Here is a 15686-nt window from a genome sequence, read left to right as displayed (position 1 = left end):
ACTGAACGACTTACCCACGGGCAGTCCCACCACTGTGGTGCAGCTGCAAACGAGGGAAGTACCTCGGTGGCCAGAGAAGGCAGGAGGTGGGGTCCAGCTAATGGCAGTGCCAGGGTTAGTTCTAGTTTGTCTGTAATCTTAGGAAATGTTATATGATCTCATGCCACTACAGGTCAAGGAGCGGTATAAAGCCTTACCTATGTTAAAAAGGGAGCATGTCGTTAAAATAGAAAACACAGAATTTAGAACTATTAGAAAAACTAAGTTAGGCTCTGAGGTGGATAAATAAGCATCTCTTTTCATGTTCTCTCCCTGGAACAAAGCCAGCTCCTAAGTGGCACGATGGCAACTCCAGCATCGACTCCGGCCGCCTGAGGAGGACAGGGTCTCCCGCCTATTTTCAAAGTGCGGCTCTGGTTACCCTGCTTACTGTCTTCCCGTGGTCCTCTCACGGAAACTCTCCACTGGCAAGAAGGGGCGTGGTGCTTTTTTCTGTTTGTTTGTGGGTTTCGTGGTTTTTTGTTTTTTTTTTACTTTTACACTTCAGGACTCCAACTGGCAGTTAGGTGATTTCGCTGTTCAAATGGTACCACGTAGAAAAGAGTAGGAACCCAGCAGTTAATCAAAAAATATGTGCCATTCTCAGGCACAAAGCCTGGTGACTATTATGCACCAAATGAAGTCTAATTCCATTAATAATAAATGAGAACGTATAAATAAGGCTAAAATAGAACTCACACATACTTCACATAACTTGAAAAGCATTACACATTGCTAATGTCCAAGGGTGGGAAGAAAAATCACCTAAAATATTCCACAGGGCAAGGCAATACCTCCCTACACTGGCAAGTCTGGTACTGGACACATTTTTTTAAATGGAGGCACAATACTGATCAGCTCTTGGCATTTTTATTGCTTAAAAGGCACATCCAGTATACATGAAATATCCTCAGAACATTGCTGGTCTTCTATAAACATTTTTGGTTCTAAAATATATCTTTATGTACGTTAGTGCTTCAGGATGAGAAAAACTGACTTTGGGTTTCCCAAGTATGAGTCAGCAGCCTTTTCTGTTTCATTCATGCTGCAGATGTACACACACACACACACACACACACACACACACACCTATACCTATTTTTATCTTGGGTTAGTTTGGATCAACAAGGGTATGATGCGAAATGGCTTTAGGTTTGTCTTCGCCGCAGGAGGCGCTGTCCCTCCGAGTCTCTGCGTGGGGAGTGTCAGCAGGGGTGACCAGCTCCGCTGTGCGTGCAGCTGCAAAGAATGCTTCCTCCAACCGGACTATCGGCCGAGCACCTGCTGCTCTCAGAACTCCATCTAGCCGGACTAAATGCTCCGCCCTGGGAGCCTGTTCAGCACTTTCAGTACTGACCCGTACCAACCCCATTAAAATGACACCTCACCTACACCAACTGCTTTCTATTGCTCAGAAAATGTGCCTGCTCCTTGGCTCTCTTGACGTATTTTCTGCTGTCTCAGAGCCTGTAGAGTTTGTGAAGTGTGATTTAACACTCTCCGTGTGCCACTGTGGCAGGGTATTTTGATTTCTACCACGGGCAACGTAACCGGACTCCTCTGGGGTGAGCCTGCCTGCTCACCAAGACCGAGTGAACAATCCCAGTGGCAGGTCTCGGTGGCCGTGCAGACCCAGCCTTGTCTTCTACACGTATATTTGCACATGTACCTTTGCCTGCTCGAGCACCAACATTCTTATTGTTTACCTTTGTCAGCGCCCCCCCAAATGTTAGCACCTCAGGACGACGAGGAGGATCCTGAGCACTGTCTGGGCTGCGTGCGCCCCCCTCGAGGCACACCCAGGCTGCGGAGGACAGTGCCCACGGGCTCACCAACCCGACCACACACAGCTTTCCCTCAAGGCGTTGTCCTGACCACCGTGCTTCCTGTCACACCAACAGCAACTGTCACAAAACTGCACCCTGTGGTCTTTGAGGTGATTTGACAGACAGCATCAAATCACCAGAGAACGTCAAGGAAGGCCCAAATCTCCCACTGGGTTCGGGCAGCCATCGCCGAGTATCACAGGAAGTGGCCCCCACGAGAGCAGAATCTGACCCTTTGGCACTTTATGTCAAAGCCATATTTAAAAGTGTTTTGCGTGTGTGGGTATGGGCGTGTCTTGAGGGCTGTGGCGGGGGGTCCTAACTGGATGGGACTGTGAGCCCATTTTCACAATAAAAGAGGTCACCATCTTGCTGAATTTAGAGGAAAACTGGTGGCCACTAGCAGTTCCTCCAAATCTTTCCTCTGGGGAACAACGACTGGTTTGTCAAGACTTACAATGCAGAATAGAAAAATATTTTTCACAACCATAATTTTAGGATGCTCTTTACCAGGAGTCATGAGGACTGCCTCCACAGAGTAGTGTAGAGAAATAACCCATCTTCTCAAAAGTCCTAGTGTTGGTGCCGAAGACGCTACTGGGGACGAAAGGTTCCTCCAGTCCTGACTGCCTGACCGTGGGGTCAAGTTTTATAAGTTAATGTTTGTGTACCCTTTAGAAATACTTTAAAAACCTTTATCGTCTTCCCTGCGCTGTAGACAAAATACTTGCTTTTATCTTTCTGGTTAATAGACCGGTTTCCAGTCTGCGAATGGGAGAAGTGGAGACATGCAAGAGGAATAAATTGTTAGAGGCCCCAGTACTTGGGGTGACACCTGCTTACTTTTTCTTATCCTTGTCTTTCTTGGTTTGCTGGGCCCCAGACTGCTGGGCCTGGGTCTGTAGCAACTGAGCTGCTGCTTTCTTCTTCTGGAAGTTGTTCACCTCCTCCTCCAGCTCCTTCTTCTTGTCTTCCACTTTCTTCTTCTCTTCTTGGTGTGTCCGCTTTAGGAGGTCGAACTTCTCGTGGAGCTGGGGAGAAAAAGGAGAGAACTAGCGTGGTGAAGGGAATGGAAGGTTTATCAGTAGAAGGTTATCTGGATCTGTTCAAAACACAAGCTGCATCACGGGGCTGCACATGCATTAACTGCAGGGGCAAGCGGCGTCTGGTGCTCCGGGGAGAGCTAAGCGTGGACGGGAGAAGCATCCCTTGGAGAGGTACTCTCTTTCAACACCTGGATCCTGTGGAGCTAAAGGGAATCCCTGTGTACCTTTTCAGATAATAAAATACATTTCATTGTAAAAAGCATAAAGAAGAATGTAAAAATTATCCATGCTCATGATACATGTGTCCATGCGGTAAGAGTTGTTCTGTATATAATGTATAATATGCATTTACTTAGAGACATATACAGTGACTACAGATGAGTATGTTGAGAAATTTCTGGCCCTTGACAAATTGAATTTCAAAAATTACCACACTGCAGAAACAAAAACTGGAAGGGAGAAAGAAGAATACTCTTACTAGGTAATTCTAGATTTTTACCTAGCATCCACTTGGTACTTAACACCAACTGCAAATAAGTCTCAATTTTCTTTCTCTGCAGCAAAACTGTATCGATTGCTTTCTATTGAAATTATCTCTAAGTTTCAGTCATTTTTATGAAGATAAATGTAAAAGGGATGGTGAGAAAATTATTTAGACCATTTCATTTGTAAATGTATTGAGCTATAGGTCAAGGACGCAAAATACTCATTATCATCAGGGCAAGCCTGTTACACATTCTCTCTCTCTCAATGGGATGAGTGTTACAGCAGAAATCCATGCGAACTTCTAGGAAGCAGTGAATTGGGCCTGGGCATCTGGAATGAGATGGAGTCAAAGGGAAGCTGGAGCAGAGAGTGCAGGCCCACAGGGGGCTTGAGCACAGGCGCGGCGTACAGAGACCATCCCCTGTCAGTGCCGATGGGCCACCCGCTGTTTAGCTCACTGAGTTACTTGGCTGATAGACTAAGACAATAATCACAGTCCCAGAATCTCCAATCTCACATTTCAGACTTGTATACTGAGGGCACAGAGAGGTACAAAGAAAGTGGGGCCAGGTCCGGAGACCTAAGATCTCGTTTTATTTTCCGCTGTGCTAACTAGGTATACGACTGCATGGATTGCTTAACCTTTGTGACTCTCAGTCTTATCATCTGTAACATGGGGGAGAAGAATATCTGATCTACTTTTCTTGCTAGATTAGCATGCCATGCGTGGGTAAATTGTATGCTGAAGGTACTTAGAACAGCATGAAGTCTCATAAAATGCGAAGTATTAATAAAACACCTTGCTTATTTTTCTCCCTTGATAAAGGACAGATAGATGCCTTACCTCTTTCTCTGCCTCTTTAAGTTCAGCTTCTTTTTCCTTCACTCTCATAACAAACATTTGTCTCATTTCTTCTTCTTTCTTCTGAAGTTCTCCCAGAAATTCATTCCTTTTTGCTTCGTATGTCTCCTGAAGGCTATTCAAAAGTCACAAAGACAGTGTCATTGAAACTGCATACGAAATTTCAGTTTGTAGACTTTCTACCCACTCTCTTTCAAAAAGTAGACAGGGTTGCCACTTACCATTTAAAGGCATATAAAACAGCACCATCTGCTTTTTAGTTTTGTGGGGATCGGACAGAAAGTGCACCAAGAACCAGAGCTGAACCAACAAGCACAGTGCGGCACTAACAGGCCGTGTCTACTGGCCGTGTTTTATTCTACACGTATTCACACAGGGAAAGGTGGGCTGGGCTGGATGGTATTTTCTGGATCAGCAGACCAGGTAGACACCAAAGATATGATAAAGAGTTTTAGAAGGTGGAGGTGGTGTCGTGTAGGGAGAAAACTGTAGAGATACTGGAGCCAGACAGATCAAGTTTTGGATTCTGGCCACAGCGACTCACAGACTGAGCTGGGCAAGGGCACAGCCTCTGAGCCTCAGCTGCTCCCTGTGTAAGATGTGGATACAACAGCGCGTACCTTCCAGGGATATGACCATGGGAATTCAGTGGGGCCACCATGACTAAAGCATTCAGTGCTTAACAAATGTGACCCTCTCCCCACTCATCGCCCTCCAGTCTCCAGTCTAGAAAACGGACTCAATACTGTCTACAGAGACAACAGTGCAGCTAAAGATGTTCCACGAAGTCGCTACTTCTAACATTGTATTACCACATGTAAACAGAGCAGGGAGGAGTTTTATTTTTACTTTAAACCCCATCCTCCTCCTGACTGTCTACAGAATTTGGAGCCCAGTATTTAAATCGAATGCCATGAATCAGCTTTATCTCTAAGTCACAACGAACATGTTTACAGAAACATCACCTCTGGTAACACAACTTAAGAAAACACACACCTACACCCATCCAAACAGAAACATTTGGTGACATTTTTATAAGGTGCTATTGCTATCACTCCCTTGCAGACCCCTAAACAAGAGTTGTCACAGCAACATGAGCCTACTGAATTATCCACCTTTACCCGTGGACCAAATTCATCAAAGTGCTGACTCCACACTGGACAGCACCTCTGGATGACCCCGGGCACCACAGAGAGCCACTCCCAGTATTCACAAATGTCCTTTAGAAGAAGAAAATGGACATTCAGGTGGTAGGAGTGCTTGTGCATGTAGACTAAGAACTAAACAATCGGCCCCGGCTGGTGTGGCTCAGTGGAATAAGTGCTGGCCTACAAAGCAAAGGGTCGCTGGATCGATTCCCAGTCAGGGCACAGGCCTGGGTTGTGGGCCAGGTCCCCATGGGGGGTGGTGCACAAGAGGCAGCCACGTACTGAGGTTTCTCTCCCTCTTTCTCCCTCCCTTCCCTTCTCTCTGAAAATGAATAGATCAAATCTTAAAAAATAAAAAATAGTTAGAAAACATCTTAACTAGGATTGTTTTTACTTCTATAATCAATGCTTTTCTTGGCTAATTAAAAGTAAGTTCTCCTGCTTTCAAGAGTATCAATACTATCAGTTAATGAGGAATCCTGTGTTTTGAGTTTCCAGAGGTATATTTATTTAGCTTATGTATTATTTTATGAAGCTGAAACAAGTTTAGCCAACATTAATGTTGGTTAATATTAATAGCAATATTTGGACTTGAAAATTTAAGATATATAGCCACAGAAATATAGAAATGTATCAATAATAGAACAAAGTAATTCATGAATTTGATTTTGTTAGCTTCCAATAAACCCTTGATCACCATTATTTTGAGTCAGAATTGCCAAAGGCAAAAAAAACATGGCTTTTCCCTGCTGTGGAATTTGGGGGGAAACTTGTTTTTTGAAGATTTTAGGATAATAAATACATCTTCTCTGCTTTCTAACAAGCAGTGGGACACCATTCATAGAAATGCTAGCAGGAAACACCACGCCAAGTGTGTTTCAGAGATCACTAGTTCCAGAGATCTTAAACAGAGGTGTTTGCACATCAAAAGAATAAAAGGAAATGCTACGTGCGATCTCCCTTCAGGACGGATGCGTGCAGGGCTCCCGAACCCGCAGCACACCAGGGCCGCCTGGGCATGTTTTACTGGGCTGCCGAACAGTTTCTCACTCCGCTCCTGGAGACGCTGACTCAGGATGTCAAGTGAAGGCAAACTAACCCGTTATTTTTAAATGCTCCCCAAGTAATCTGATGTAACCAGTCTGCCATCCACTGCTTATTTTAAATGCTCCGAAACGTCTTTCAGTAAAGAACGTATTTAAGTTGATTGACTTAGAACTCCCCAGAGATGTTTAATCAGGGAAACTTTAAAAAAGTAATCCACAGTGCCCTGGCTGGGTGGCTCAGCTGGCTGGAGCGTCGGCCCGTACGCTGAACAGTTGTGGGTGTGATTCCTGTCAGGACACGCACCTGGGCTGTGGGTCTGATCTCTCTCTGGTCAGGGTGTGTGTGGGAGGCCACTCTTTCTCTCTTTTCCCCTCTCTCTAAAAATCAGTAAACATGTCCTCAGATAACCCACAGAGAGAATGTGCTTTGGACACTGCTACCCAGAATACTGAGAATGCTCCAGATGACTGTGCCTCACCTAGTCCCAGCCACAGCCCACCTTGTGCTCCAGTTTCTAGAGATGCATTTTCACACTATGGGTCATGACCCAATCAAGAGTCTTAACCAATATGTTAAAAGGAAAACATTTGAGAAAACAGCACAGAAAATACCAGAGTGCAGTACAAACAATAAGAGCAAGTATTGCTTCATGAAATGTGTAACTTGGATCATAACATAGAACAGGTTTTACAGTAGAGGGTGCAGCCTTAAATTGAAAAGCCATGTGCTAGAGAAAGACTAAGGAGCAACGCTGCTGCTGGCCAGGTGGTCTCAGCCAAGAGTCCGGTATTGGTTTGACATTCTGGTCTGGAACAGGAAAATGGGCTCAGGTAATGGGACTCGGATCGCTGTATCCCGAGAAGTCTGACATTGGAAATGATCGGCAACATGTAAGACAGAAATCATGAAACCTCATTCCAAGGAGTCACAACTATAGTAAGTGATTTAGAAATGACTCAGAACAACCACAAGCATGCACAGAAGAAATATTTCCCAGGATCCTCTGCCAGTTGAAATGTACAGGAGGTAGCAGAATCCCTCCCAGTGCTTCCAGTCAGAGAAATCCTGTCCACAAGGGACTGGTTCTACACTATCCACGCACAGATACCTAAAGCAATGGTATCCTGTGCAACTTTTAGCTCTTCCAACTTAATTTTTAATTACAGTTATAAACACTCTTTCTAAGTGAGAAACGCACAATCTTTCATAAGGTTTAGGCTGGTTTGAAACTAGGATTTTTCCTTCTTGTTTTTCTCCTAATAACCCTTGATTGAGGCAGGTTTTGTTCATGGAAGTCAAAAAAAGGGAGCATAAACACAGACACTTCAATTCATCCTTCATTCTAACAATTTACACAGCATAATTCCCTCTGAATATGTCGTAATCTCCTGGCACCACCTAGTGGGGGGCACATGCCCGGGTGTGAGACGTCACCTTTGTTTATGCAGCAATTTACACGTGGGAATTCACAAATCCTCACAACTGACCAATGAGGTCAGGATCATCACCTTCCATGTCAGAGATGGAGAGACTGGACACGGAGTGTTTAGCAGCCTATTTAGTTCACACACTGAGGAAGTGACAGAGTCGGGAGCTGCACCAGGCCACCTGGCCCAGAGGGGACCTCTGCCCGCTGCACTGCACCAAACCGAGGCCTGAATACTCACAACAACAACAACAACAAACGTGTCTCAGGGCCTGAAAACTTTGTGATCTCTGGAGAGAAGGGAGGTCACTGTGCACTTTCTGCAACCTGACGGGCGGAGTCAAGGAGAAGGGGGTATTCTGAGATGAGGAAGGAGTGGTACAGACGGGGACTCCTGGGCAAAGGGCAGTGGCATCGCAGGAGAAAAGCAGGGACTAGACCGGTCCCCACTCACCTGCTATATCCCTTCCCTCTACTCCAAAGGCCGGCCAGAAAGGGGCAGTGGGGCCGTGGGTCGGGGGGTGGCAGGGGGCTCTGCTTGGGTTGCTACCTGGCCTGACACACAGAAAGTCCGTTTACGAGAACTGACTGTGTCCTGATCCGCCCACTCCTTGTTTTACAGATGAGGACCCTGAGGCCCAGACAGGTTGAGGAGCTGAGTACAGTAGGGTCAGGACTTGACCCGGACTTCTGACTTTGCCCTCGCTCTCCCGCCCTGCCTGCTTGCCTGGATCCCGATGAGGGACAGGGCCAAATGAGTTCGAGTTCATCGCAGTTTTTTTGTTCCGTCTCTATGCATGGGGAAAAAAACCTTCATGAAAAAATAAAGACCACCTCTCCCACAGGAAATCCATTTTTCATCAGGTTCAGAAACCACAGAGTGGGCCTGAAGGTTCAGTGAGCTAAACTTGCTGGCATAAAAAGGCATTTTCTACCCTGACTCAGAAAGTGACCTTTCAGGTGGTTGAAGAATGCCAGTTTTGCAAGCCCCCAGGGTGGGACTGAAGGATGCAAACTGGGCCAGAGGTCACCTTCTGCTGGGGTCTCCATCTGTTCCCGCAACCCCCTACAGCCCCTAGGGTGGCTCGGATCCCGGGGGCGGAGTCTGCCACACCCCCTGCAGGCTGCCTCTGGCACTGTGCCAGCCAGCCCCTAGGTAGCAGGAGTGTGAGTTACAGGGCTGGACACAAAGGAGGAGGAAAACAGTTTTCTCCCAGGACCTGTGGCCTCCTGTCCGTGGAGACTCAGAGCCCAGACATACCTCACGTCTATACTCTATAATGAAAACTGCAAAGGCTCGGTGTGAACAAAGCAATGCCCTCCTGCGAGCCTTGCCTGACTGCCCAGCTTCCACTGGTGTTTCACCAGGCCAGGCACCCGGCCCTGGCAGACCCCCCAGCCCTTCACTGGCTCTGGCAGGGCCTGGGCCTCTGCTCAGCCTCTAACTTTACAGTGATTTCAGTCGTTTCCCCTTCACATTTTGCCTCTTCATGGCCAACCATCAATGACGTGGGTAAGTCCATAAGAAATTTTCTCTAAGTTATCCCCTTTCCTAGTCATTTGTTACTAGAATTGTATTGAGCCGCTCAAAGCCAGTAGAACACTTCCAAAAGAGTGAGGCTTGGGAAGTCCAACCTATTTGGCAAAAATGAATGAGGCAAACTGTAGAGAGCAGCCACGCCTTTGGAAATGCCTGGGCCAGGCTCTGGGCCTCCCTGGTGAAGAGCGCTAGTTCCAAAGCCACCCCCCACCCACTTCCCACTCGTGGGACCGTGGGCAGATTGCTTACACATTCAGGTCCTTGGTCTCCTCATCTGTAAACTGAGAATGACATCAACTGCATTGATGGTTGAGTGATGCACATAAAGTGGTTATTAGAGGGCCCTGGCGAACATTATGCTACATGAAATAAGCCAGTCAAGGAAGACAAATACCATATGATTTCACTCATGTGTGGAATCTAATGAACAAACTGAACAAGGAGAATGGGGAGAGCAGGATGACAGCTATGGTGGGGGTCGGGGAGAGGTTACTGGGTGGAGGGATCGAGCAAAAAGGAAAAAGGACTCATGAACACCAACGACAGTGTGGTGACTGTGGAGGGGAGGCGGGTACAAGGGGACTAAATGGTAATGGAAAAGGTACAATAAAAGAATGAAAGATAAAGTTATCGCAATGCCCAGCAACATATGAGTTTACTCTGCCCCCTGCAGGTGCTTTCCTCTGGATATTTCAACCCAACAAGCATTTCTGTGACGCACCCACACACCGCCTTCGCCACTGTCTTGGAAACACCCGACTGCCACGTGGCCTCCTACCTGAAGGGCTTGCTGTCAGGGTCAGTGTCCTTGAACCCCATCTCCTCGAGCTTACAGCGCCGATACAACTCATAATGGCGAGTGTGGGTCTGTTCCCGCAAATCTTCCATGTTCACGCGGATCAGCATCTCCCGAAGTTTCACAAAATCACAATGGTTTTCATTCTCAACTGCAAGAGATGGGGCAGGGGAAGTTGGCGGGGGGAGGCTGCTATCAGCAATAATGTCAACGAGATCTGAAGCGATGTGTCCAAGATGTTGTTACCAATGCTCCTGAAATCTCTGAGGACTCAAAGCCACCTTAAGATCCCTTACCAAAAGCCCTGGCTGGTGTAGCTCAGTGGATTGAGCACGGGCCTGCGAACCAGACAATCGCGGTTCGATTCCCAGTCAGGGCACATGCCTGGGTTGCAGACCAGTTCCCTGCAGGCCAATTCCCAGCAGGGGACCCATGAAAGGCAACCATACATTGATGTTTCTCTCCCTCTCTCCTTCCCTTCCCCTCTAAAGATAAATAAATAAAATCTTAAAAAAAAAAAAAAAAAGATCCCTTACCAGATTGACCTTACTCCCCCATTGAAGGCAAGATTTCCGACATGAGTGACTGCCCAGTGCCTGCTCAGCGCAGGGCACTGTGGGAAGAGATATATAAACAATGTCTATCTATGAAGATATCTATGTTTATCTTCATAATAATTCTACCAAGGAGGCACTGGGACTCTTGCTCTGCAGACACAGAAGCATGGTTTTGCTCAGTTAGAGGCAGCAGAGTCTGTATTCAAAACCGGGACGTCTGGCTGCAAAGACAGGCCCATTTCTACCACTCCCTGCTGTCTGGGGCTGTACAAGCCTTTTTTTTTTTTTACATACCATCTCCTTTAATTTGATCGATTCTATGAAGAATATTTTCTTGTAGAGAAATTGGTAAAATTTATAAAAATTGTAATTTTCCTAGGATCTCAAAGGTATCATTTCTTTTCCTCACAGATTTCTGGCCTTTATTCAGAACACAGGAACTCAAGCCTCGCATATCTCAAACCAATGAAGCAGCTTTCCGGGACCATCCATACGCCACAGCATTGCACGTCCTGCTGCAGGACACACAGCAGGTATAGAGTCCTTGCCCGTCACAGGGGCACACGGGGAGCTCCTTCAGGTCGGAGACTGGGGTCCTGTCTCGGTGCCAGACACAGGTCCGCTGTCCTCCTAATTCCCGGACGTTTGCTGCGTTAACACTCACCGGGGGGACAATGTTTCCAGAGACAAACGAGCACGGAAAAACAACCATTCTCTCGTCTGCAAGAAACTCCTTGCAGCTTTCTTATACTTTCCTGAGGAAACTGGCTCCCACTCCTGGGGAGGGAGTCTTTTCTATCAGGACTTCTAGTGAACTTCCCACGCAATCCATCCTTCAGGGGCTGCCTCACTGGCACTAGGGTTTTGCAGCCACTCCTTTCCATTGTCACCATTGTCCTACCTGGTCACTGTACCTTTCCTACCTTGACGACGGCCAGGTGTACACCCCTGTCGCTCCCTTCCACCTGCCCACGATTAAGGACCTCCCCAGGCACGGTGGGGACGGAGGAAGGTGGGGGTGGGCACAGGGTTAAGTACAGAGGATCCCTTGCCGGTGTCACACACATACCCTGCACCACGCCCCACGGGTACTGCCGGGCCTTGGCCATCTTGTTGCCGATCTTGACCTCTTCAGTGCTGCCGACCACTGCGAATGGCAGGTGCACCTGCCAAGCAATACAAGGACAGAGACAGCGAGTCCTCAATTAATGTCTTCAATGGGTTCTTAGAAATGGCAACAAGCAAAATGACCAGAAAACAAAATCATTTTACTATTGTCTAGTTGATATCAACAAAAGTTAAGTTCCTATGGCATATTTCTGGTCACAGAGACATCATTAAACTTCTAAAGACCCAAAACATTTCTAAATAGGGAAATACACGTAAGCTACACATACAGTTAAGAAAGGTTAATAAAAACAAGGAAGATCATTATATTCCAACTCGCTGATTCTATGACCAGAACCTCTCCTGGCAGCTCTGAACACCAGGAGGGACACCCCTCTGGACAGGACACCCAGCCGTCCATCACTGGACACACACTCACACCCACACCTCACTGTGGACAAATGGACTGGGACAATTTAGACACACGTGGGTTCACCTAATGTGCACACGTTTGGGATGTGGGAGGGAAACCTGAGTCCTTGGAGAAGGCCCGCACCAGCACAGGGAGAATGTGGCAACGCCATGCAGACCGTGGCCCTGGCCAGAATCTACTCTTTGTTCACTCATCCAAGTCCTAATGCAGTGACGCTGAACAAAATGACATTATTCAAGGACCTGCTGTGGTTACCTTCCCCAGCTCTGGCAGACTGGTCTTCCACCTGCCTCTGTCAGCCTCCCACATTGTTGGAAACCCACACTGGTACCCAAACTGCAGTTCTATGGTGGAATAAACAAGGGGCATCTGAGCCCAAGTCTTGGACAATGGTGCAAACAGGCACAGCTGCTTGGCTCGGGTGGTGGTCAGCATAAAGGGCCAGCTCTAGAGCGAAGCTGCCTGGGTTCACATCCTACCTCCGCTGCCAACATCTGTGCAATTTTAGGTGCACGGCTGCCGTTTCCCACATGTCAGGTAGAAATAATAATAGTGCTTCCTCAAGGGATTACTGCAAAGATTAAGTGTAAAACCTTGAGCCCTGGCTGGTGTGGCTCAGTGGATTGAGTGCTGGCCTGAGAACCACAAGGTCACCAGTTCAATTCCCAGTCAAGGGCACAGGCCTGAGTTGTGGGCCAGGTCCTCAGCTCTGGGAGACTGATGTATCCCTCACACATTGATGTTTCTCTCCCTCTCTCTCTTCCTCCCTTCCCTTCTCTAAAAAAATAAACAAATAAGTAAAACCATTTAAAAAAGTGTAAAGCCTCAAACAGTACCTGGTACATAGTAAAGGCTCCATAAATGCCAAAAATGTCAGGTGCTACTATTATGATGAAGCTCTGAATACCCAGATCCAAAGAATTTTAGAGGCAGAAAAACCTGACATATCGCTTTGAGCCAGTACAGGAGTTCCCTCCAAGTTCTCCCCCTGAGTGAGCGGAAACAGCGCGTCTTTACCCTCCGCTTGTGATGGGGCTGCTACTTCCGTGGGTGTTTGTTGTACTGCCGTGACAGCCACACTTCCCACGGGCCCAAACCCCTCCCTGCTTTCTGGCCCACTTGTTTTGGTTCTGTCTCTAGAATAAGTCCAGTCGTTCTCCCTTCGGGCAACCTGCCTCTCACGCCCCTTCCTGCCTATTTCCCAGAAAGACTCAGCTCTCCAGCTTCTTCCAGAGCCTCCACTACCCCGGCCACAGAAGGATGACGACAGCCAGAGCGGTCACACAACTCAGAGTGTGACCAGAACAGGGCAGAGTGAAGCCGGACCACCTCTGTATTAATGAGATCCCTACATTTTAAATTCATACAATAACTGCCCCAGAGAGGAAGAAAGTTACATTTGCTCCCGAAGTCCTAGTCGTATTGGGATTAATTTAAGGAGGAAACCCTCCCTGTATGAAAATAGCTCTCTGTAGGAAAGTCCACAGGCGAACTGAAGAAATAAGAGGTGGTTTTGTGAGTAACTCTGATCTAAATTATGGTGGCGAACATCAGGCCAGGCACAGGACCAGGGGCCAGGAGGGCTGGGCTGAAATCTCAAAGCTGCTGTTAACTAGATGACCTTGATCAGGTCATCTAATTCTCTAGATGAACTTCAGTGTGACTCCCTTATACAAAATGTCCAGAATTGGCAAATACAGAGAAGAGAAAATAGATTAGTGATTGCCTATGGCTGAGATGGCTCGAGAATTAACAGCTAAAAGGTACATGGTTTCTTTTGGGGGTGATGAAAATGTCCTAAAATTGTTTGTGGCACTGGTTGTACAAGTCTGTGAATACACTAGAAACCACTGAATTGTACACTATATCAATTATATCTCAATAAGGCTGTTAATTTCTTAAAGTGTCATTTGTTCATTTAACAATGACATTAGGCACAATTTTTCATGTTCAGATCTCTTAACAAAAGCAGAGTATACCTCCACCTTCCACAAATTTAAAACTTCAGACTGACCTCTGCTGCCGCTAGCACACATCTGAATCAATTTTTAGCATGTATGTAGTTAAGGCCAAATTATTTGGTGGCTTCTAATTACCTTTCACTGAAGGTAACCTACAGCTGTAAGAATTCCAAAGAATTACCAGACATCGACAACATCATGCAAAGAATGCTGCTCTGACAGAAGTTGCGCACTTCCAAGTGAAAAAAGATGCCCGAAGCCCGCGTGGCTCAGATGCACAGAGCAGTGGGAGGGTGCGGCTATCAGTCGGCGGGGGAGGGGGGCTCACCAGGAGACATCACATCACAGCAGGTCACACTTCAACTGCTGAAGTGCAGTCATACATCTCCTGACCTGTTCCTCCCTGTGATGTGGGAAGTGTACCCTCAGCTGCCGGTTGACCGAATACTTTAGGAAAGGGTGGGGAAAGACAAAAGGCGGGAACCAATCTCAGAAGCAAAAGTGCGGCAGGCGGACATGCTTCTGCCAACCCGGGCACAGGCAAGCAGAGATCTATTGCCTTTAAGTTGCTTTATGTGAAATGGAAGTGGGCAGGCATTCCCTTTCCACAAGATTTGCTATGGAAATCGTAATTGTTAGAGTGAGAAGGAGATTCGAGATCATCTCGTTTTAAACTCTCCCATTTATTTGATGGGTGGGAACCTGGAGCCACAGGACTTGGAACCGTGGCAGAGCTAAACCACCTGAAGGCATCAGGTTTCCTGCCAGCATCCTGGTCGCCCTGCAGGGCTGACACCGAGACAAGCCTTCGGGAAAATCACAGGTTGGTCCTTTCTTACTGGAGGACTTACACTCATGGTTGCATTAATCTCGGCCACGGTTTCTTCATCTGTGGGGAACTGATATATCTGGACTCCATTGCTGACCAGCTCGCTCATGATCTTACTCTTGAATTTGTGCAATTCGTTCTTGGCAATGGTGTCAGCTTTTGCAATTATTGGAATGATGTTCACCTGTAAAACAAACACTTCCATTTTTACACAATTCCAATGTGAGAAAAATAATTAGATGAATGAATAAAACATAGCAAACATAAATAAAAATTATAAAACTACTCTTAAAAAAAGATTTAAAACGGGACTTTTGACTTAGATGCAAAATTACGAAGACATGAGATAATCTTTTAGTTTCGTCTGTGAGCACTTTTACTTCCTCCCGTCTGTACCGAAAGCACACTTGTGATTTCCTCTCTTGGGCTACATTCTTTGCAGAGTAAGAGGAAGTGCTTCTCCATGACAAATAGCGATAACAAAGAAGCTATTCTTTGAACAAGCAACCACTCCTTTGAGGACCCTCCCAGCTCCTTTAGGAACTTGATTTTGGCATGTTCCTCACAGTCTAATAATAAAGTG

The 15686-nt window shown here is 46.7% G+C and overlaps 1 protein-coding gene across 3 annotated transcripts in view; it reads right to left on the bottom strand.

Annotated features, from left to right (window-relative positions):
• The window catches only part of SEPTIN11 (septin 11), an 85661-nt gene that overhangs the window by 6078 nt on the left and 63897 nt on the right, over positions 1-15686 (bottom strand). For all 3 annotated transcript variants that reach the window (XM_037147054.2, XM_037147055.2, XM_037147053.2), the window contains exons 5-9: positions 15126-15287; positions 11843-11939; positions 10199-10367; positions 4242-4374; positions 2709-2896 (exon numbers count right to left, since the gene is read on the bottom strand). In XM_037147054.2, coding sequence (XP_037002949.1) covers positions 2709-2896; positions 4242-4374; positions 10199-10367; positions 11843-11939; positions 15126-15287 — 749 coding nt within the window. The remainder of the gene's footprint in view (positions 1-2708; positions 2897-4241; positions 4375-10198; positions 10368-11842; positions 11940-15125; positions 15288-15686) is intronic.

This window comes from Artibeus jamaicensis, unplaced genomic scaffold (genome assembly GCF_021234435.1).
Source record: "Artibeus jamaicensis isolate MK-2021 breed Jamaican fruit bat unplaced genomic scaffold, CSHL_Jam_final scaffold_1031, whole genome shotgun sequence".
NCBI classification, from domain to species: Eukaryota; Metazoa; Chordata; class Mammalia; order Chiroptera; family Phyllostomidae; genus Artibeus; species Artibeus jamaicensis.
Note: the sequence above shows the minus strand (reverse complement) of the source record. Positions and strands in the feature narration are given on the sequence as shown.